Below are 23729 nucleotides of genomic sequence, written 5' to 3'. Positions count from 1 at the left end.
TTAGCCTAGACAAACTATCAAGTATCACCAGTTAATAAGAGAACCAATAGAAATTTGGAAGCACATTTTTCACTTTTCAGCAGACTGGTAAAAAGCTACCGTCGCTTTAGGGCATTATGAATGCTGCCACTGGCAGTTTACACTATATACTAAATATGTACTACTGTATTTATACTAAATATAATACACATTATAAAATATAATTTTGGTGTGTAAGTTTGCTTTGGTTTTAAAGTTCATTAGATACTTTCCACTCCTACCTGTGTCATTCAAAACATATTGCAGTGAAATCTATATCGGTATGGATATACAAGATCAATGAAAGGGGGAAGCTTATGAAAGTTTTCACTTGGTGCTGCACATATTTCAACATACCTGGGCAAAATATGTTATTCAGAAAATGGAGTGCTATAATCTACATTAATCATATTAGATATTAACTTAGGTTTGTGCTGTATACTACACAGATTCCACATGTAAGGTTGCTGTCTCATCCCTCTGCTCCTGTCCTCTTTAGAAAGATATTGAGGGATTAAATTGTGAGGCTTGGGGTGTGTCACATTGTGTAGAAACCAGTGCATCACTGTGGCAGGTGTATTTCCTAAAGAGATGAATTGCCAGCTTTTTAGGTTGAGGCACCATAAATCATTTCACACACCAGGAATACATGCTAATGTTTAATGCATCATGAATTATTTATTAATATGATTTTAAAGGAATGATCAAACTAACTTATATTATGCACACATTCTAGCACTCCCCTATATGAAAAAATCATTATGCAGGGTTTTGAAATACATGCACCACCCCATTAAACTGCAATACATTAGAAAACATCAATTTATTTTACCAACTGTATTGTTGGTCTCTGAAATCTGCTCTTTCATGGTGCTTTTAGACACAGAGCAAATATTTTCCCTTGAATTTCCTTTGCTAAAACCTGGCCCCTTAAAGGAGAAGGAAAGCTCGTCGGCGCTAACCCCCCTCCCGTGTATTGCCCCCCCTCCCTCCTCCCCCCTGGCCTACCCCTCCCGCTGGGCAAATGCCCCTAACTTGTTACTTACCCTTCTGCGCAGGTCCAGTCCAGGGAGTTCACAGGCGACATCTTCTTCCACACGATCTTCTTCCTGCTTTGACCGGCGCATGCGCAGTAGGATCATTTCGCCGGTACGATCTACTGCGCATGCACGTGACTTTTGGCGCATGCGCAGTAGATCCGTACCGACAAAATGATCCTACTGCGCATGCGCCAAAACGCCGGTCAAAGGAGGAAGAAGATCGCGTGGAAGAAGATGTCGCCTGTGAACTCCCTGGACTGGACCTGCGCAGAAGGGTAAGTAACAAGTTAGGGGCATTTGCCCAGCGGGAGGGGTAGGCCAGGGGGGAGGAGGGAGGGGGGCAATACACGGGAGGGGGGAGGGGGGTTAGCGCCGACGAGCTTTCCTTCTCCTTTAAGACAGTTGAAAATTAAATCTTTAAGGTCCGTGTAACACCACATCAGCTCTTTCTTTTTTTTTTTTTTCTTTAACTGTTTTCAGGCAAAGTGTTTTTTAGAGCGGTTGCCTAGCAGACAAACAACATTTATTTGAAGAAAAATCTTAGAAGCAGAGATATTCATTACACAAATTATATGGACCTTAAAGGAACAGTAAAACCAAAAAATTAAAGTGTTTTCAAGTAATGAAAATATCATGTACCGTTTCCCTGCACTGGTAAAACTGATCTGTTTGCTTCAGAAACACTACTTTAGTTCATATAAACAAGCTGCTGTGGAGCAATGGCGGAAATTGAAAAACGGCTTATTTGCTATCTGCTGTGTAACCTGAGCCCTGTCTCCTTTGAATGGCTGCCCCCTTTGCTACACAGCAGCTTATTTATATAAACAATAGTAGTGTTTCTTAAGCAAACACAGCAGTTTTACCAGTGCAGGGCAACACTGCATTATATTTTCCTTACTTTAAAACACTTTTATTTTTTGACGTTACTGTTCCTTTAACTGGAAAATTTGAAAAATTCTTGCCCACGTTTCACACCACTACCAGTGGCCACATGTTGATTGTTGAGGAGCACAGAAGTAATGCAAAGGAATCGTGGGGCGGGTGGATGTAGCATCAACCTCTTGTCCTCCAAATACATTTCCTCCCAAGTAGTTACAGAATACATTCTTAAATTGATACTGACACTAAAAAACTACTTTTTAAAATATGAATGTACATTAAAAGTTACCTATAGGCCATGCTGATGCTAAGAGGTTTGTTTTTGTAAGTAATTGTTAGTTGAAGTTCCTAAACCTGACTGTTTTGCCAACCTGACTGTTCCATCTCAGCCTGTCAGTTAAAGTTTCTAATGCTAACGGACTCTTATTACCCAAATATGGCAGCCCCCTTATAGACGAACACAAGAAGTCAGATAGGTAATGAAAAAGCACTGGGCAAATACTTTATGGCAAAATTATAAGTAGCATGCAAAGTCAATTTTATGGTAGATGTAAAAAAGGTTTCTTTTCTGATAGTCAGTATCTCTTTAAAACAAGTATTAATGATTGTTCTTTTCAAGGTCTACTGCTGGAGGGTGTTATTCATGTGATATTATAAAGGATACTCTCTTTAAATTTTAGACAGTAATTTTTAGATTAATAAAACAAGTTTGTTCAATGTATTATTGACATACAAGTTCATCTTTTTCTCGCAGGAAGTAAAGAGGATATGATGGATCATACTTCTCAACAGGTAATGACAATCAGTTTACTGTGTGTTATTCTATTAGATTTCTTTCTGTATTTTCAGTGTTTGGAATGTCATATGGTCAAACCCCCTTTTTTTCTTTAATCTTCACCATATAGACTAATTAACTGGTAGAATATGGGGGAATCTGCGCTCAGCCCAACAATGGTTATGCAGTGAATGCCTCAATCCTCTTGTATGGATGTACCGTGCATCCAAAGGATTAATTAACTGACCAATTAACATACCATTAATAATAGATAATAGCATACCTAGTGACCTATGGCACAAGTGTATATGGGGTCCATGTGATTTTTAATAAATTTTTGCAAATTTTGGAGTGAGGCAGTAGCTTTCAGTTAAGCTACTGACTATAAACAAATCTGCTAATTCAGAGTAATACCCAACATGCACAGCGTCCAAAAATTGCAAGGAGATGCAAAAAATGCAAAAAATTGCAAATAAATGGAACAAGTTAGTCCAATCCGCTCCTGCCGATCCTACTACAGTTCACCCAACTGTAGAATACTTCACATATATATAGAAAAACAGATCAGAACCTCTGGCATCGGAGACAAACAAACTCCAGAAATAGGAGGGAAAAAAAAGAAAATATATAGTGTAGTAATCTTTATAATTTTGTAATTAGAAACCATGTGTTATTGTGGGGAAATGGTGATGTGCTGTGTAACTTCCCTTTTAAATCCGTTTTTTCATATGTGTTCATAAACCATGCTTAATCCCCCTCTCAGGTGCCCTTTAACTCCTCTCAGCATGCATGCAAATTCTTCCACCGATAGCTGGCTGAAATACCTACTTACAAGACCCTAGTCTTTAGTTTGCCCGTAATGATATCCACGCTGCTCTTCTCCTCCGTCACTCCATGTATTTTTCACATATAAACAGAGACTTATATTGTGTAATTTGCTTTAATAAAACTTCTTATAGATTCAAAATATTTCACTCGCATTTTTGTCATTCTTTACACACGTTTTCATAAAAAAGGCTGTTTTGTGCAGGTTGCCAAATTGTATCCGAGATAGGAGTAAAAGAGCCGGCTTCCCCATCTCCCTCGTGGCTTCTTCCCTGTAGACTGCCATTCTATCCCCACCGCCTGACGCATTTCGCTGATCCAATCAGCTTCCTCAGAGGCATGGGGGTGTGCGTCGCATATTTTCCTTAAAAAGTCAATTGCAGCTGGTTGCTATGGTTACCCTTCTGTTTCACATCGTAATGCGTTTCATCTTGCGGTCCAGCCCTCTATTTGGGCGATCTTCCGCAGTCTGTTACTATAATCGGATTACCGGGCAACCAAGCATCTCTCTTATTTAAAATATCCAGTCTCCGTTCACAGAAATAGCCTCCCTTTTTGCCAAATACAAGTCTAGAGGGGGTATGTTTTCTTTGTACAGTTCTTAGCATCCTATTTTTTTTTTACTTACAGATCGAGTGCTGAGGAGGTTTTTCTTTGCTCTGAAATATAACCCATAATTCACCTTACTTTATACATATTGATTGGTTCATTTATCCCTAATAAAATACTTGAGAAGTTTAAAAATACATTGTGCTACTTCGATTAATTTCTTATATTTATTTATTTGCTGTAGTGACTTTTTCTTTATTTGTGTCTGATTGTGATTTTCTATTTATTTATAGTGATTCCTTCTTTACAGTCTATGATTTTTTTCTTCTTGTGTTTTAGTTTTTTACTCATTTTGTAGTATTCAAATGTTCAATTTTTTACAGTATTTGTGTTTTTACTCCATTTATTCTATAAAGTGCTTTGAATTGAATGAATGAATTTTAGTGATTAGTGTAATAAATTAACTACTTTCATAGGTTACAAGTTAGAGTAAAAGGTTAAAAAATTAAAAATAGTGAGAGATTTTTTAAGAATTGTTTTATAGAAATGCCCTTAAATTCATATCGATATTCAATCCCTTGGGTGTTAAGGTTTGCATAGTGTAAATCCATCTGCTTTCCTCTTGCAATGTTCTTTATCACCTCCCCTCCAATTTACTGTAATTTTTCTGTTATACCCCAAAATTTCAATCCCTTTGCATTTTTATTGTGGTGTATTTTAAAATGATTTGATACACTATGATTCTCTGTTCCCTTTTCTATATTTCTTACATGTTCATTTATCCTGTCTCTCAAACTTCTGTTGGTTTTCCCAATTTATTGTAACCCGCATGGGCACTCTAGACAGTAAATTACATTTTTGGTGGTGCATTTAATGCAACAGTCGATATTGAATGTTTCATTGGTCTTATTTGATCGGACATTTTTCTTTTTTTCGGTATATCTACATGCCTTACATACGGCACATGGGTAGAAACCTTTCCATTCATCTTTCTGTTTTTTCTTTCTTGTTTTATTTGTCTGTATATGATTCTTTACTAATATCTGTCCTAAGTTTCTTGCTTTTTTGTATATCACCTTTGGTTTTTTTGGTTATCTCCCCTTTAAAAGTGTATCACCCTCCAAAGAAAACATACCCCCTCTAGACTTGTATTTGGCAAAAAGGGAGGCTATTTCTGTGAACGGAGACGGATATTTTAAATAAGAGAGACGCTTGGTTGGCCAGTAATCAGATTATAGTAACAGACTGCGGAAGATCGCCCAAATAGAGGGCTGGACCGCAAGATGGAACGCATTACGATGTTGCATGCATTTAGCTGACATGATTATATATGACCCTCTCATTTAAGAATATATATATATATACAGTATATATTGACAAAGGCCCCAGTGAGGGTCGAAACGTCGATTTGTGCAATAATAAATAATTACTTTTTTTGCAAGACCCTGTTGTGCAACAGCTTTCATTCTATTTTTATTTATATATATATATATATATATATATATATATATATATATATATATATATATATATATAAATGGTTTATTAACTACAATAAACCATCCTTTAGTTAATAAACCATTTTTATTTTTAAGTCCTGAGAGTGCGGATCTTCTTTGTGGGATGATATTTCAAAATTTTGGATACTGCACCCAGGCATGTTTGAACTGATTGACGTGAGTGCCGACTCCTCCACAGACTATTTACTACTTCTTACTCAGTTTCCATGGACAACAAATAGGGGCTTATTTACTGACCTACATGAAAAATTGCAACAGTGCAGTTACCAGTACTAACCTATCATATTTGCTTTCACTTTCCAACTTGCCACATACTGATAAAACAAATTGCTGATTGGTTGCTGTTAGTGTCGCGTAACACCTATGTTAGTAATTCAGTACTTTGATATGCAACAGTGTAGTTCCAGCTCTGTTTTACTTTTAGGCTACTGCCACATTCTCAGCCTGTGTATAAACTGATCTGCTAACCTCTGTTTGTCCTGTGTCTGCACACAGACATTGTAGTGGCCTGGGTGCAAGATGCACAAAACAGAATTAGGTCTGAAAATCCATTTCTTTTGTGCTCCAAAATCCACTCCATGTGTCCCAAGCGACTGTGAGTACAGACACAGGAGCAAGCAGAGATCAGTGGATAGGCTGATTCTCGACCAGCATTTATACGCCGCTATGATACATCCCCGTGTCGCAGTAGCTTTACTAAGCAGTCCCCTAACTGCACAATTAAAATCCTTTACATTTAGGGTCTGATTTACAAACATAGGTGCTAGATTGCACCAGTGCAGATACTGATAGCAGTCACGTCTTTATTTTAATTCCCTAACTTGTAGTAGACTACGTTTTTTGCTGATTGGTTGTTATTGCCAACTGCACTTGTGCAGTTTAGAAACTATGTTCGTAAGTGAACCTGGCTTCTGTTTTCCGCATTGTTACATTCAGATTTTCTATCAAAAGCTCTCTGTGAAAAACCCCTTTTATAATGTATTTTGTTAACAAATACATGTTTTTTTCTTCACAGACAGGGTAATCTTCACTGCGAATTTAATATAATGTGTGGGTGAAAGCAAATATTCATATGAAACACGAATGCAATACCTTCCTGTTTGAGCAAAGAACCCTCCTCTTTGCACAGATCAGACAACTTCTACATAGTTTCATTTGCAGATCACCCCTATCTGTTTTATAATAAAAGTTTCATCCTGTCTTTTTATCAGGTTCGGGATGATGTTGAAATATCCTCTACTGCTGTTAGATTGGCACAGGTGGGTGTGCTGGTATACTAAGGAACACATTAAACAGTATATTTACTTTTCATATATTCTGCCTTCTTGCATTTTGAGTCTCTTTTCCTTCTGCCTTCTTCTATTTTGAGTCTCTTTTTCTTCATTTCTAGTTATATTAATTGAACTATGCCTGTCCATATTAATCATGCTTGTCCTATTCAATCTAAATAAGTGCTTTCTTGCTCTTGTTATAGATGGCTGGGATGCCTCTACCTACACTTCAGGCACCACCTCCACCCCCTGGTCTCGGAAGAGGTTTTCCAATAGGCTTGCCTCCTTGCATCCCTACTGACACTGAAGGGGCAAAGCAGTCACAAGGGCCACCTGTTTCACTGCAGCCAAAGGTAAAACATTTTTAAATTTTTAAAATGAGGGAAGACTTAAAATCAGTAAATGTTAAATTGAGGTTTGGCTAGATATTTTCACTTGATCCCTTTCCAACCATGATTTTTATAATATTACCTTAGGGGGATTGAGGACAGCGTAAATGGAGGAGCTTGTCTAAGGCAGGATGGCAGAGCATTTCAGGAACAATTAGGGGAAATGTATTTTATGTCATGACTATTGGGTGACTTGTCTCAAACAAGTGCAAACAATGAGAGGGAGTAGAGTGAGTATAATATGATCATAAATGAGGAGAAGAGGAATGCATAACTTTACATTTTTTCGAATTTCTGCACCACTGTGTGTGTGTTTGTATATATATTATTTATGTGTTATTTATATAGCACCAATATATTTACACAGAGTATATACATCATTCATAGCAGTCATATAAAAATGGCTCTAAATAACCGTGGTCCATATCTTTTAGTAAATATTGGTGGGGGTTGGGAAAATGACTGACTGTTGATGGATGCATCTCCTTTCTTAAGGTTCTACGTAACACAGATATATATTTTCAATGTACTTTTTTTTGTGTAGGCGACCCTTATTGATCAGGAAGTCTCTACCACACGGTCCCCACTTCTGCCTAGAGGTAAATATTGATATATTTCTAATCTAGAAACATCTCTGTCCTTGGCAATCTGTAACAGTTTCTTCATTCCAGGTACCCTTCCCATTACAACTTCAATCACACCATTGATGTCCTCCACAAACCGCCCTCGAGTCCAGTCACAACCTTCTGGAGAGGATTCCAAAGAAGTGAGCCAAACCTCATCTATTTGTTGGTTAAAGTTTTGCTCATGGGCGTGTCAAGGTACATCTTGTTTTCATCTTCTAATTGTTTCTCTTTTCCATAAAACAGGCAGATGATAGTTCAGCAGGACCAAAAATCCCTCAGGTTCTTGAAAAGATTCTTCAGCTTAAGGAGCTCAGGCAGGAAGAACTTGTATCTTTGCCAGCAACTACTGGTAAGCTACCTCTATAATTTATGACTGACAGTGCCCGGAAGTAATTATTGCTGTAGCCCAGATAATTATTTTGTCCTTTTGTCATGTTCTCTCATTAGAGAAACAAATAAGCCAGTATTTTAGGAGTCATACTGAAAAGGGGAATGCATAACATCAAAAATAACCTTTGATATGCATATTTATTTACTATGTAATTTACTATTGTAATTTAACTGCCACAGAAAGCACTTTTGATACTTGTGTGGTTGTTCCTACTAAAGCTAATATCCAGGTCTAAATTTAAAAACTGTAGCACAATCTGCAGAAAGAATTATACCCTGCTTTCTAGAACATCTACCATTTCATTAATAAAAAATTTATTTGGACAGTATACACTTTTTTCTTTATAAATTGGCTCAATGAATAGGGCTTATATTGCACACGCGCTCTGCCTTTTTTTATTTCATGCACTAAACAGCAAAAAAAAATTTTTTAGCACTTATTAGCACCCTCGTTCTGTTAAGTCACTGAATAAGAGAAGCTAGTAAAACTTCTTAAAGGGGATGTAAAGACAAAAAAATTAAATTCCATTTTTACTTTCTTTAATCTATATCCAATATTCTTTAATCAAAAAATGTGTATCGTTTTTATAATAAACCTGAATGAATGTGGTGAAATTCCCTCTTCGTTTTACTTGCTCTGACTGCAGCAGATCGGAAACTACAGACGGTCCATAACTGCTCTGCAGGGAAACGATTATACTTTTAAATGGCCCCTCCTTACATCCCTGACCTCGAGTAGCTTTGTTTGTTTCCCTGTAAAGCAGCCAGCGACTGTGTAGAGATTCGTATCCACAAACCCAGTGCAGTCCACATATTCTGATTGCTGTATCAGCTTCTATGGCAGATATTATTTGACTTGTGCAGTTTTGATAATTTATGAAGATCCCTAAGCTTTACTTCCCAACTGAAGCCCAGACCACACTGAGCATGTGTGTAGTCTTGGTCTTGCAAAGATGTTTAACAAAGTTACAAGATGATGACTCGCTGCGGCCAACTTTGAAAACATAAATCATTTGTTTAATTAGACCTCTGGTGCAGTAAGTTTATGTTTAGTATACAAAATAAAGCATTTCTAGCATTATTTTAGACTTTAGTTCCTCTTTAAACTTAGCTGGTGTTAGGTATAGCTGGTGAGTGAACTTAAACTGAATGAGGCGGTCCCTGATAGAGATTAAAAAAACAATAAAGGCCGTCCATAGCCTCCTCCAAATCATCTGGTTCTAGAGATGGGACCTTGGTCTGCCACTTTTGTTGGGCTGTGACGAATGGGGCCGGGAGGCAGGTGATTAGCGACCTAAAGATCCTAGAGACCAGTTTGCTGCTCTTGGGGTCCCACAGAGTCTCCTCAAACTTAGGGGTGTCATATGTGATCTGGACCTGTCGTGTAACCCGGGACAAGGAAAAGATTTTTGAGTTGACATTATTTACTCTAATTTTGGCTGAGGGGGTTTTATATAGCAATTGGGCCCACTTGATAAAATTAGGACCGAATCTGAATTTGCACATTGCTTCCCACAGGTATTGCCACTCTATCGAATCAAATGCTTTAGCAGAATCGATAGATACCACTACGCTAGAACCTCTGTTATTATGGTCAATTTGGAGATGTGTGTGCAGCCTTCTGAGGTTTATTGCTGTGGATTTCTGGGGCATGAAACCTGACTGATCAGGGTGGATTATAGAAGTGACCACTTTTACTAATCTGGTGGCAAGGATCTTTGCAAATATTTTCATGTCTGTGTTTATTAGGGAAATGGGACGGTAAGAGTCCCATTTCTCAGGGTCTTCCCCTTTTTAATATGAGTATTATCAGTTAATGTGTTGCACGGATTATCAAGTAATACATCTCCCTGGACTTTGTACCACCATCAGGGCCAGGGGTCTTCCCGGAGGGCAGCCCAGTTATGGTGTCTTGGATATCTTGTCGTGTAATAGGGCTATCTAAGAAGGCTGCCTCCTGTGATGACAGGGTGGGGAAGTCTGTTAGCGAGAGAAATTGGTCTTGTTGTTGAAGTGGAAGTAGCTTGAGAGGAATAGTACTAGTAGTCACCTATACTGTTCGCAATGACAACTGGGTCTGTTATAATTTATCCTGCAGGATTTTGTATTCTAGGTATTGTTGTGGGGGATCGATGTGGATGGGATAGGAAAGTTAGTAAAAGTTAGTAAGTTGCCTGCCTTGTCAGCTTGCTCAAACACCCTTTGTGTAGAGTAAAGTGTTTTTTTTTTCATGTTAGGCTGGTTTGCACCAATTCAAGGGCCTGTTGGCTCAGTTTAAATGTATCATAATTATTATCTGTCGGATCAACTGTGTATGCAGTTCAGCTTGGGAAAGTTTCTTCTCTGTTTTAGTATTATGTCTTGCTGTGGAAATGGCGCTTATCAGTGTTCCCGAGCAACAGCTTTGGAGGTGTCCCAGAGAGTTCTCATAGGAGCTGAACCAGAGTTGATTTCCCAATAATTTGTGCTGACTCTGTTCCAGCACCTTTGAATTTGAGAGCCGTAATGAGCTTAGACGCCAGCAACTATGTGTCTTCCTCATTCCCTCTTGAAGGGTAAGCGCAAGTGGTCTAAAACCCTTTACAAGTACTATATTGTGTAAAATCAGGGTCTATTCAGGCGAGTGTTTTATGAGTGGCAGAGTGACATGAATATTGGAGTGTGTTAGGGTGTTTCCACCATATTCTCTACCCAGTCTCTGAGTGCAGTAGAGTGGTCAGAAGAGAACCCCAATCTATACTTTTGGGCACCGAGGGTAGCATTAAAGTCTCTCAACAGGCAAAGGGGTGCAGATGGAAATGCAGCTAGAGCAGTAAATATATGCTCCACCAAAAATATGGAAAATGAGGGCGGCATATAAACATTCACCAACAATATTTCTTGATAGAGTAGGTTACAGTGCATAATTATGTATCTACCATAGTAATCAGTCCGTAGGGACAGTAGTTCAAATGGGAAGTTTTTCCGGATTAATATAGACACACCTCTAGAATAGACCAAATATGTAGCAAATATGGTAGGTGTGTGCTACCCAGGTGTGTGCTACCCAGTATTTTTTGAGAGTTTTTGCCCCACTAAGTGTGTTTATTGGAGGAATAAAGCCGAGGGGTTGAAACGCTTAATGTATTCAAAAAGCACAGCGCGCTTAAACTTAGAGTTAAGACCACTAGTATTCCAAGATATTATTGTGGGGGGACTCATTATAGAGGTGTAGTTATTAGTGATCCAGGATAAAATGGATGTTTAGATTCGAATTCCTAGGACAAAAGCACAGTATATTGCATATTCAAGGTTAACAGCAGACCTATATTGTAAACAGTATAACTGGCAGTGACCAGCAGTGGAGCCAGACTCCACATACCCTGTCTACCCCCAAACTTGAGTAGACCTGTACCCCAAACATAGAAAAGCAAACCATTAAACTTTTAACAGGGAGAGTAAAGAAGGCAGTGACTTTGTTTAATCCTTGTGGCATCTGGGGTATGCTACCTGCTCTGTAAGGGTGGTGGCACATGAGGCTACTGGGGGAGATTTGTCTGAATAATCTCCACTAAATGCATTCCCAACATCTAGGATGTAAATTGCCGGTGGGATGACACTTGGATCGCTTCAGTTTTCCGAAGTTTCCTTGTGAGGCAACTTCGGAAAACATTAAAGAGTTCTGAGTGCCATCCTGTCGGTGATTTCATTCTTGCCGGATGGAAGGTATTTAGGGGAGATTAGTCGCTGGGTGACTAATCTCCCAGAGTAGCCACCACCCTAAGGAGGAAAGAAAAAGCATATGGCTCAACTAATTTTGAATCCAAACTAACGAATATATAGACCTTCTGGAACGAGGTTGCTGAATCTAGGGATGTCAGGATGAGCTCTTTCATCGGATGGTAAATGTAGTGAGAGTTTAAGGTGCATCCATCCAGAGAGTTCGATCGCGGTTGCACTGCTGGAGGGCCCCCACCTCAGTACCCCTCCCAATCAGAAGGGGGGTTGCGACAGCCAATGTCCACTGTGTATAGGCAGTCTCACTTAAAAAATATTTAGGTATAGGGATAGAGCTCTTCCAGTTAGAATGGGTACATTTTTAGAAAGCCTGGTGTAAGGCAGGGTGAGGAGGCACAGTGTATACCAAGTTAGGTATTATCAGTTGTGATCCCTGTCTGGGTCATTGGGTGGGGTTCTCATTTTGCCTCTTCCATCTAGCTATTTATCCGTTTCCACCGGAGTAGAGAAGAAATGAGTGGAATTTTTTATGCCATTATGCGCAGCTTTGCTGGAAACATCATCGAGTATACTAGCCCTGCCGCACGGAGGCGCCTTTCCACCCCCGGGAAGGTTGCCTGCTGCCGTTGCACAGCGATGGAGTAATCTGTAAAGAGTGACAGTGGGGAGCTATTATGTGTGATTTGGCCCTTTCAGCTGGCACCCAGCAGTGCAGCGTTCCTGGCCACAATCTTGACCCTGCCTCCCTGTTTAAGTATATTTATGTGTGTTATGTGGGCCACTAAACACTAGGAAGATCACTACTATAATCAAAAGTCTGATGCAAGCATTATTACTTTGTATTATATTTGTTTATGGAGAGCTCATTATCTACCATTGAAGAAATCTTTTTTGCAGAAGAAGAGGGACAAGTTATGAGAAAAACAACACCATTTTCCATTGGTGATTTACAATGGCAAAATAGAATAGTTTCACGGTTTATAATTTTTGCAGCTGTAGCCATACAAAACACTAGCTATTAGGCTGGTGGGGTCAGTAACCCCCTATTGAAAGCATGAAAGAGGCAGAACAGGAAGACAAATCAATTACAAACTAAAAAAAGAAGACCAGATAAAAATTGCTAAGAACAGACCATTCTAACAGACTAAAAGTTAATGGAAAGGTGTTTGGAATCTCCAAAAACTGTATTTCCATTAATGTGGTAAAATATATTTCTGGTATTGGTAATTAAATCAGTTTAATCATTATTTAGAGCTTTATATGAGTATGTGGTGTCCACATACCTTAAATAATATTTGTATGCATGTAGTAGAGTATTGTTTTTCAACCCCTTTTTTTTTTTTTCATCTCACACAGAGGAGGAAGATATTGATGCAGACTTTCGTTATGGTAATACAGCTTTAGAAGCCGAAGAGGATAATAGTGTCCTAAGTAAAAAAGAGGTCAGATGTCATTCTGCAGTCAAACGTGTTTATATTGTATGGAAAAGTATATAATCAGGGTTCATAATGTGCAAATTTTTATAAATGTTTTGCTGAGAATTTACTATAAAGCCTCCAAGGGCTTTATTTATACAAGGGCAATAGTAATAGCTTAAACTTCCTGTATCCTCTCATTGTGGATACATAATGTTGTACATTTGTAATACTGTAGTCTTTTATTTTTATTTATTTTTTATAATGACTTGTAAGCTTTTAACTTACATAAAGGCAGCCTTTGTAACTCAGAATACTGTTTATATGTTAGTCTTTCAAATGCTGTCATGTTTGCAAAAGTTATGTATATATTTGTTAACTTGTGTCCAAAGAAAAAAAATCGAAGGAGGAGAAATCGAAAGAAGCGAACACATAAAAGAACGGTTGCCACAGAACCTGCCGTAGTTGATGAGCTTAATGAAGCTGCAGAACCTGATCTTGCGGGTGGGAAACTGGAGATAGAGTATGTGACAGAAGAACCGGATATCTATGATCCCAACTTTATATTTTTTAAGAGAATCTTTCAGGCCTTTAAGGTAGATTTATGTGAAATGTTTGTAGCCTTACATATTTCAGGCACTTTGTAGTCCTAAAATATCATTCTTGGCTTGTTTATTATTGGGCAATTAAAAAAACTTGTGCATGCCCTTGAAAGTTTATATGTGGCACCTCGAGGGGCCTTTGTATTCTAGATGTTTGTTGTTGAGCTGTGATTCTCCTCTCGAGGGAGAGTTTTTGAGTGAAATGGCAGTAGGTGTTGTGTGTGAGCATTAATTAAGTTTAGTTTGCATAGGTTTTCCTGATACATAACTTTTTGGTTGTCATTTTCTCTTGTTTCCACAATTTTCCAGTTTACTTAAATATGTATAGTTAAAGGAAAAGTGTCACTTTTTTACATGTATCAGAAACATGCCTCCCTACAGGCCTCCCTTCCTCCCCACATATCCCCCATTATAGATCTGTGTCACTGACACAAATTCTGTCCCTGGTGTCTTGGTAGATGAGGTTGCATATAGAGGGTAGGTCAAAATCCTGAAGACAAATGTAAACAGTTGTCCAGCCTATCTTTAACTTGCCCACAGGAAATACATTATCTACTGATACTGTACATTGGTGAGAGGAGCTGTAGGGGGTCAGCTGGGAGAGCACTTAACTAGTACTTAACAACAAAATCCATTCAATTATTGTTTGTTAAAAGTCATAATTACCATATATTAGACATTACTAAATTACCATTATTTATTATGTTGGAACCACTATATAGCAGTCCTGAGGGCTTGGGACACACAATTCCACAATTATTTAACATTTTTTTAATTATACAGCTGACAGATGATGTAAAACGGGAGAAAGAGAAGGAGCCTGAAAAGGTGGAGAAAATTGAACCAGCCGTTCCAAGAAAACGATTTGAGGAGGAACTAATGGATGATGACAGCGACAGTGATGCAGATGTAAAAAAAATACACTCTTTGTTATGAAATGTACACTTCTCACTCTAAGCAAGTGCTTGTACTAATCTTGTTTGTAGAGGTAATTGATATAAATGGATATGAGTGACATAACATTATACTAGAAAGAAAAGTATACAGTATAACAAACATGTATTTTTGATTGAAATGGAAACTTGCATTTCACCTCAATTACTTCCTCTTCCAGTTGTGCTGAATTTGTATTGTGTTGCTCCTGTTACGGTTTCTTCTGTTCTTTGACACACTTTTTTTAATTGTATCACTAGGAGAAAAAGCTAGATGCTCCCAAATTGTCTAAGAAAAAATTGAGAAGAATGAACAGATTTACAGTGGCTGAACTAAAACAGGTAAAGGCTAATTGTTGTAAGTAAAGCTCATGAATGCAGGAAATTACACAGCAATTGAACTGTTATTTCAATCTAGTGCTTTAAGCAATAAAATTGGTCGCTATGCATTACTGGAGCAGTAATAATAATACCGTAGATAAGTTGGTTGAAAAAAATACCAAAGTCCATCAAGTTCAACCCCTCCAAATGAAACCCATCGCACATACCTACACACACCCACTGAAACTATTTATATACTTAAATTTGGTGCCCTTGTGTCCTCACCTTATTTTCCTCACTGATCCATTGTGTTTTTGTTATCAGTTGGTATCACGACCAGATGTGGTAGAAATGCATGATGTTACTGCTCCAGACCCCAAACTACTTGTTCATCTGAAAGGAACTCGAAATTCTGTTCCTGTTCCACGACACTGGTGTTTTAAACGAAAATATCTGCAAGGAAAAAGGGGTATTGAAAAACCTCCTTTCCAGCTGCCTGACTTCATCAAGAGAACAGGCATACAGGAGATGAGGGAAGCTTTACAGGAAAAGGTAGGAAATGGTTAAAAAAACCAGCACATTAGGTAACATTGTGTTGATACTGGATGAAAATGATAGCAAAACTATAATAAATAATGTGGGCAGCAACTACCACAAGAAGCTTCTTCCTTATCCAGAGAATGATACCCAGAGATGTACAATCCAATCCTTATGAAATAATTAGGTCAACTTTAACAAAGCAGCAAATTTGTGGAGATTGCAGAATGGTATCCTATTAGGTATTTATAAATTACATAATTGCATTCTTTTGCCCCCCAGGAAGAGCAAAAAACTATGAAATCTAAAATGAGGGAAAAGGTGAGACCGAAGATGGGAAAAATTGACATTGACTATCAAAAGTTGCACGATGCATTTTTCAAATGGCAGAGCAAACCCAAGCTTACCATTCATGGAGATTTATATTATGAGGTGAGTTGTGGGGGGAGGGGGGAGTTGTCTGCTGTCCGCCACTGATGCTAAGTGATCACTAGTTACATTTGATGTATAAGATTCTTTTTTTTCAAGTTTATTGACTTGACATTAACTACATTAACATGTAATTATGTAATATGTCTCATTTATCTTGGTGGTAAATAGTGAGCTAATACTCTCCATAGTATATATAAGGAGATTTAGTGTAAAATCTCTTACTCTTCAGTCGTTGGGGTACACAGGAACAGTGGGGTACAGCTGTTACCACTAGGAGGCAAAACACAGCAATAGAAAGAGTAGGACTGGCTATTCCCTTGCTGGCTATACCCCCCCCAAGCAGGCGGAGCCCAGGTCAGTTTGTACCAAATCAAGAGAGGGGAGTCCTGTGTCCCCCCCCAGTGACTGACGAGAAAAAGATTTAACAGTGAGTATGCTAAATCTCCTTTTCTCCATTGTCTGCTTGGGGGACACAGGTACAGTGGGGGATGTACCAAAGCTGTCCCCTAGTTTTAGGGTGGGGAGGATAGGTTCAAGTGGCAATGTCCACCGCTGCTTGAAGAACCTTCCTACCAAATCGTGTCAGAGCAAAGGTGTCAAAATGGTAACATTTTGCAAAGGAGTGTATAGATGTCCATGTGGCTGCTTTACACAATTGTTCTGCTGAAGCTTGGTTTCGGAATGCCCAGGAAATGCTCATCTGCCTTGTGGAATGTGCTTTAAGCCTGGGAGGATAGGGTATGACCCCTGAAGGTATATGTTTGTTGTATGGTCTGTTTGATCCAACTCAATTTAGTGCCCTTGGATGCTTGTGTGCTCTTGTGGGGCCCCAATGGTAAGACAAAAAGAGCGTCAGACTTGCGTATGTCTTGAGTTCTGTGGAGGTAGAATTTAAGTGCCCGGACTGGGTCCAGTAAATGCAGAGCCACCTCCTTGGCATTAGATGGTGATGGACAGAAAGTTGGAACAGTGATCTCTTGGTTTAGGTTGAAATCTGAGACCAACTTGGGAAGAAGGGATGGTATGATCCATAGTACCGCCCTGTCCGGGTGGAACACAGGGAAGGGCGTCTTGCATGATAGGTTGCTAAGTTCCGATACTCTCCTCGCAAATGCTATGGGCAACAGAAATAACATCGTCCAGGTGAGTAGTTGCATTGCTACAGAAGCCATGGGCTCAAATGGTGGTTCCTGAAGTGCCCGTAGAACCGGTGTGAGATCCCATGTTGGGGCTGGTGCCCAGGTTGGAGGAGCTGTGTGAGCAACTCCTTGTAGGAATGTCTTTACGTCCGGTAGTAGAGCTAGACGTTTTTGAAATAGGACCGACAAGGCAGAAATCTGCGATTTGAGGGAGCCTAGAGAAGAGGCCCATGGATAGTCCCACTTGTAGAAAATCCAGTAGGTTTGGGATGGAAATTTTTTGATAGTTCTGATTTTCCTGTGTACACCATTTCTGAAAAGTGTTCAATACCCTATGGTAGGATTTTCCTGAAACAGGCTTGTGGGCTTCACCATGTCGTCTGAGAACCCCTTACGATTCAGTATCTGGGTCTCGAGCCACGCCATCAATCTGAGGCTAGTTGGCCTTGGGTGTAGAATGGGACCTTGGGAGAGAAGGTGTGGTAGTTGAGGTAGAGTCCAGGGTTCCTCTATCGAAAGGTTGATGAGGTCCGAAAAAAAAAATTTCATGGATGCCGCTGAGGTTCCCTTAGAAAAAGGGCCATCGCTGGTGCCTTCAGACATGGCTAAATATACCTCAAAGGTAAATATACCAATTGAATGGGACATCCTTAGTATGTCAGTGCACTATGCCCAGCCAGGAGTGGAGGTAACAGGCAGCTGGCGGAACAGAGAGTGTAAAAAAGAAAAAATACACCTTGCTGTATAGTGAGCGCAGCTAGGCCCGGGAGCTCTGTAGAGGATATGCTCCAAAGTCCCACGCGGAGTTTTGGCGCCAGTGCTGCTGCATGTGAACAATGTGATCCTGTAGGGAACGCACGTAACACTCAGGCTGACTCGTTTCCAGTTGCGATAGTGAAAAACCGAAAGTGTGCTCAAAAAACAGCTGCTGCTGCTTCCCAGTGCCTCCTATAATGGGAAATAGGTTACCATAGAAACGACCCACTTAAATAGACAACATGCTGTTTAGGCTCTGTTCCTCTCTCTAGGCTGCTAGGTATCTGCCAACTTCTTTGCAATAGAGTGTGTTGGGGGGGCAGCCGGGAGAAGTGAAGTAGGATAAGCCTACTTACCCCTGCAAGTCTCCCCTCCCTCAGTGTCCTTTGGCCAGCCGTTTCTCCTCCTGTGAAGGAATGGAGAAGTTAGGGATACTGGATAGTCCGTGCACCCCTTAGACCCCGAAGATAAGCCCTCGTTGGGAGATGACGGTCACCTACCACCGACTCGTTGTAGGGGTTTTGAGCATCTCCTGGTGTCAGAAAACCTACTGTAGTGAGTCACCAGCACGTCCTAACCTCCTGAGGATACAACAAAAAAACTGATCTAGGCTCCGCCTGCTGGAGAGTATAGCCAGCAAGGGAGGAGCCAGTTCTACTTTTTCTATTGTTGTGTCCTGCCTCCTAGTGGTAACAGCTATATCCCACTGTTCCTGTGTCCCCCAAGCAAACAATGGAGAAAATAAGCATTTGAAATTTTGTAATAAAAACCTTTTATTATGCTATGTATAAACTGTGTGGTCTTATCTAAAACAATTATAACATTTTTGGTTTGTTTGTTTTTTTTTAAGTCTTTATTTGTGGTTTCAAGGGGTAGGGAAAGGTGGAAAAAATATATATAAATATATATATATATATATATTTATTTCTATTAACTTATAGGGGAAGGAGTTTGAGACCCGCCTGAAGGAGAAAAAACCAGGTGACCTCTCTGATGAGCTAAGGATTACTTTGGGCATGCCTGTGGGTCTGGTGAGTTGGGTTTTTTTTTTAAATAAATGTTATCCCTGTGTCTAATACACATACAATAAAGTAGTCTTAATTTGATAATATATAATGTAGATGAATCCAGAAAAAGGCTTTGATTGTACAATTGCTGTGAAATGTATGGATCCGGTAATAATGGCTGGTCCCTTTTTTGTTAGTGGTGCAAAACTATAACTGTGATTATCGAGCTGCTGTAGGATGTTTGTTATGAATGACAATATGCCAGCCAGTGGCAAGGCTACCAAACAGAACATGAACCTACAAACAAGAAAGGGGAAAGTATATTGAGATTTTGTGCCAAAAACACACCTGCTAGTTTGCAGGACCAGCACTTGTCCTGGGTAGCTTCCATGCTGCCAATATTATTTTCACTTTGTGCCATCTACAATATAGACAAGACAGTTAAGTTTATATACATGTCTAAATTTCTTGTCCAGCTGAGTACTGAATTCTCAGTTATCATTTTTTTTTCTTTCTCAGAATGCCCATAAAGTGCCCCCTCCCTGGCTTATTGCAATGCAGAGATACGGACCACCCCCCTCCTACCCCAACCTTAAAATACCAGGGCTCAACTCCCCCATACCAGAGGTATGTTGTTTATTTTCTTACTTAGCTGTATGTGGCTTTTCACTTCTTTTTTTTTTTTGCTCAAGAAGGTTTTTATTGAAAAGCAAGTAAACAGATACAAGACACGGGTAAACATTCCATATTCTTACATTCATAGACACAGGTTATCACGTGAGTTGAATTACAACAAGGATAGAAATGCGATATACAAGAAATAAGCTGTACACTAGGCAGTAGCTCCCTCCTGCGCCCTGAGCCAGGAGCCCCAAATTACTTCATATTGAAGGAGGTTGCCATTTTTTTTACATATAATTTGTTCTGTATTGTGTAGATCTTGGACTGATTTACACCATTGTTCAAATGTCGGAGGGTCAGAGCTTTTCCAATGGCAAGTAATACCTTTTCTGGCTAGGAATAAGACTCTTTGTAGGTATAGCTGCTTATCAGAAGGGATATCATGGGTAGACATAATCCCCAGAAGGCACACCTTTGGATCTTTGGGTACGCGGAGACCTATCTGTTGGGACAGAGTGTTCAATATTGTGGACCAGTAGTGCACCAGGTGGGTACAGTCCCACATCGTATGCAAGAAAGTGCCTTGGTGTAGGTTGCAACGGTTGCAAAGAGGGGATATGGTCGGATTAATTATATGCAATCTAGTTTTAGTATAGTACGCCCTATGCAGTATGTAGAGTTGAATTAACCTGTACTTGTAGTTGAGGGAGACCAGTGAGGGTACCTTTAGGGCCTGGGCCCATTGGGCGTCAGTGAGATAAACCAGGTCATGGTCCCATTTTTCCTGTGCTTTGATCATATAGTGTTCTGCTCTATGCTTTTGCGTAACCTTGTATAGTTTGGACACCAGCCCTTTGTGGGTAGTAGCTGCTATAGCTGTGGCCAGTGGGGAACAGGAAACTTGGATAGGCTTGGTTTTGTTATGCTTGGTCAGTGCTGAACAAATGGCACTGTATGCCAGCCACTGTGAATTAGGAAGGAGGTGTTCGGTTTTCAAAGTCCTAAAAGGGACTGGGCTGCCCTCACCCCATATCTTGCCTATAGCAGTCAGATTCCCAGTTTCCCATACCTTGTGGAGCACAACCTGACGCATCGTTGGAAAAGTTGGATTATTCGTAATTGGGGTGTGGGGATGCATGGAACAAAATTCAATCTGCCGATGCGCTATGGTCCAGATTTTCCTTTGTAGTTTGAGTAAGGGATGTATTAGTGAGTGCCCCCTTGGCGAGCCACTGGCTAGTAAGCCCTGGAAAGGCGTCTCGTATTGTGGGGTAACAGCGGACCATAGATGCAGGAGGCTGACATCTGCTATATGGGGTAGCATTTGCCTGCAGTGGGCTAACTGGGCTGAGATATAATACTGGAACATGTCTGGAAGTGCTATTCCTCCTGGCTGTTGTGGGAGTCTTAAGATTTCAAAGGAGATTCTGCTACGGCCGTTCCCCCATATAAAGTTTCTAAGAGTATTATTGAGAGCTGTAAAGAATTTTTTGTCAATCCAGATCGGGGAATGCCAGAGGGGATACTGAATTTTTGGGGTGACTAGCATTTTGATCAATTGTATTGCGGCCTAGTGGGAGCTTGGCCCATAGGTCAGTCTTGTTTTTAGCCCAGGCGAGCATAGGTTCCACATTATGTAGGTAGTAGTGTTCCACCGGTAGGGCAACCTGTATCCCTAAGTAAGTAAACTTGTTCACTAACTGCAAAGGGCAATGTGTGAGGTTTTCAGAGTCTGTCAGCGGGTCCAATAGGAACAGCACCGATTTTGTGGGGCTAACACACAGCCCTGAGAGGGCACCAAATTGAGCTGTAAGATTGGTCAAGGTAGTAAGTGAGGAGCCCCTGTCCCCCAGGTATATCACAGTATCATCTGCGTAAAGCTGGATTTTCTCCATCTTATGCCCTACTCTAAGGCCAACTATATCCGGGTGAATTCTCACAGCCTGGGCGAATGGCTCAATTGCCAGGGCAAACAACAGGGGGGACAGGGGGCATCCCTGTCGAGTACCACGCCACAGGTTAAAGGGGGCCGAGGAGCTTGCATTTACCCTAAGAAAAGCATTGGGTTGAGCATACAATAATTTAACATACATAGTAAACAGTGTACCAAAGCCCATTGTGGACATCACCTCCCAGAGGTATGACCATTCCACAGTATCGAAGGCCTTGGCGATATCCAGTGCAGCCACTGCCCTCGTATTACTGTTAGGATGTGACAGGGATAGATTAAGGTACAGTCTCCTGAGATTAATAGCTGTTGTTTTACCCGGTATAAACCCTGTTTGGTCACACCCCCACGAGACTGGTTATCACCTTAGCTAGGCGATTCGCCAGGACCTTCGCCAGTATTTTTACATCTGCCGTCAGGAGAGAAATTGGGCGGTACGACTCACATTTGTGAAGGTCTTTACCGGGTTTGCCTATCAGTACAATTGCCGCCTCATACATAGAGGGGGGTAACCTGCCCTGAGTCAGTGCTTCCGAGTAAACTAGCTGGAGGATTGGAGCCAGGACTTTAATATGCCTCTTATAGAGCACAGGTAGGCCATCGGCACCTGCTGCTTTACCCTGGGGGAACGAATCTATGGCACTTGTGATCTCATCCGAAGTGATTTCCATGTCTAGATACCTGCTATGCTCCCCATCCATTTTGGGCAGGCCTAGTCGGTTGAGGAATTGTTGGATAACAACCGGGGTAGCTGCCAGTTTGGAGGAGTATAGTTCCCTGTAAAAGGATACAAGTATGTTTTCAATTTCTAGTGGATCAGTTTTAAGCTGCCCAGTCATGTCTTGAAGGGCTGTTATAGGGTCAGGGCCCCCCTGGTGTTTGGCCATGTATGCAAGCATTTTACCAGCTTTCTCGCCGTGTTCAAAGACATTTATCTTTGAGAAGAGATGTTTACGGTGTGCCCTTTCCCACATGTGTTGTGCATATTGCTCCTGTAATTGTTTTAGGGCCTGCAGGTTAGAATCCGACGGATTTTGGCTTGCCTCCCAATCCGCCCCAGCCACCTTAGCTTCAAGCACTGCTGTGGCAGCCCTGGATCTTTGCTTGTGGCAGACGATCTGAGCATTAAGGACCCCTCTAAGATATGCCTTGAGTGCTTCCCAGAGTGTAAGTGTGTCAGTAGAGCCAAGGTTGGCTTCTAAAAAGGTATTGATTGCATCGTCCAGGTCCTGCTGATTATTAAGTATACCAAACCAAATCGGATTGAAGGACCATCTCGCCCGGGTTGGGGGCTGGGATAGATTGAGTGGGGTGAGCAGAGGGGCGTGATCCGATATGCCCCGGGGTAAATACCTAGATGTTTCAGCTCTAGTAGCAAATGCCGTTGTAGTGAACAGCATATCTAGCCTAGATAGTACACTGTGGGATGTGGAATAACATGAATACTGGAGAACATTTGGATGTTGACACCGCCACAGGTCCAAGAGACCTAGCTCCTGCATAAGAAGCTTTAAGTTGGAGTTCCCCTCCGGACCTTGGGAACCTGCCCGCCTCACTCTGTCTATTTTGGGATTCATGACCGTGTTGAAATCCCCTGCACATATAGGGATGGCCCGGGGGAAGTCTACTTGGTACTTGGCCCACTCTTTGATACAGGTGTCTGCATACGGGGGTGGGATGTAGAAGTTTGCCAGTAATAACTCAGTTTGGCCCACCATGCAATGGAGGAACAGGTATCGCCCTTTTACATCGGAACGCAAATGAAGCATTTTAAAGGGGACTTGTTTGTGGACTAGTATAGAAACCCCCAATGAGTGATTAGAATAGGTGGAGTGGTACGCCCATCCCACCCACGGACGTCGGAGCGCCAGCGTTTTACTCCCAGTTAGGTGGGTTTCCTGTAGCAGGGCAATATGGGCGCTGTTCTGCTTCAAGAAGTCTAACACTAGTTTCCTTTTTATGGGGTTATTCATACCCCTGACATTCCAAGAGAGTACGTTAACTGCCATGGAGTCGTGTG

General features: G+C 40.7%; 1 protein-coding gene across 2 annotated transcripts in view; it reads left to right on the top strand.

Annotated features, from left to right (window-relative positions):
* Positions 1 to 23729, top strand: part of sf3b2.L (splicing factor 3b subunit 2 L homeolog) — a 34343-nt gene that overhangs the window by 2655 nt on the left and 7959 nt on the right. For both annotated transcript variants that reach the window (NM_001095946.2, XM_041589426.1), the window contains exons 2-15: positions 2692 to 2729; positions 6818 to 6865; positions 7081 to 7230; positions 7811 to 7865; positions 7938 to 8032; positions 8136 to 8241; positions 13356 to 13441; positions 13807 to 14010; positions 14800 to 14925; positions 15210 to 15290; positions 15594 to 15821; positions 16089 to 16238; positions 19075 to 19164; positions 19660 to 19767. In NM_001095946.2, the coding sequence (NP_001089415.1) occupies positions 2692 to 2729; positions 6818 to 6865; positions 7081 to 7230; positions 7811 to 7865; positions 7938 to 8032; positions 8136 to 8241; positions 13356 to 13441; positions 13807 to 14010; positions 14800 to 14925; positions 15210 to 15290; positions 15594 to 15821; positions 16089 to 16238; positions 19075 to 19164; positions 19660 to 19767 (1565 nt within the window). The remainder of the gene's footprint in view (positions 1 to 2691; positions 2730 to 6817; positions 6866 to 7080; positions 7231 to 7810; positions 7866 to 7937; positions 8033 to 8135; positions 8242 to 13355; positions 13442 to 13806; positions 14011 to 14799; positions 14926 to 15209; positions 15291 to 15593; positions 15822 to 16088; positions 16239 to 19074; positions 19165 to 19659; positions 19768 to 23729) is intronic.

Source organism: Xenopus laevis, chromosome 4L, assembly GCF_017654675.1.
Source record: "Xenopus laevis strain J_2021 chromosome 4L, Xenopus_laevis_v10.1, whole genome shotgun sequence".
NCBI lineage: Eukaryota > Metazoa > Chordata > Amphibia > Anura > Pipidae > Xenopus > Xenopus laevis.
Note: the sequence above shows the minus strand (reverse complement) of the source record. Positions and strands in the feature narration are given on the sequence as shown.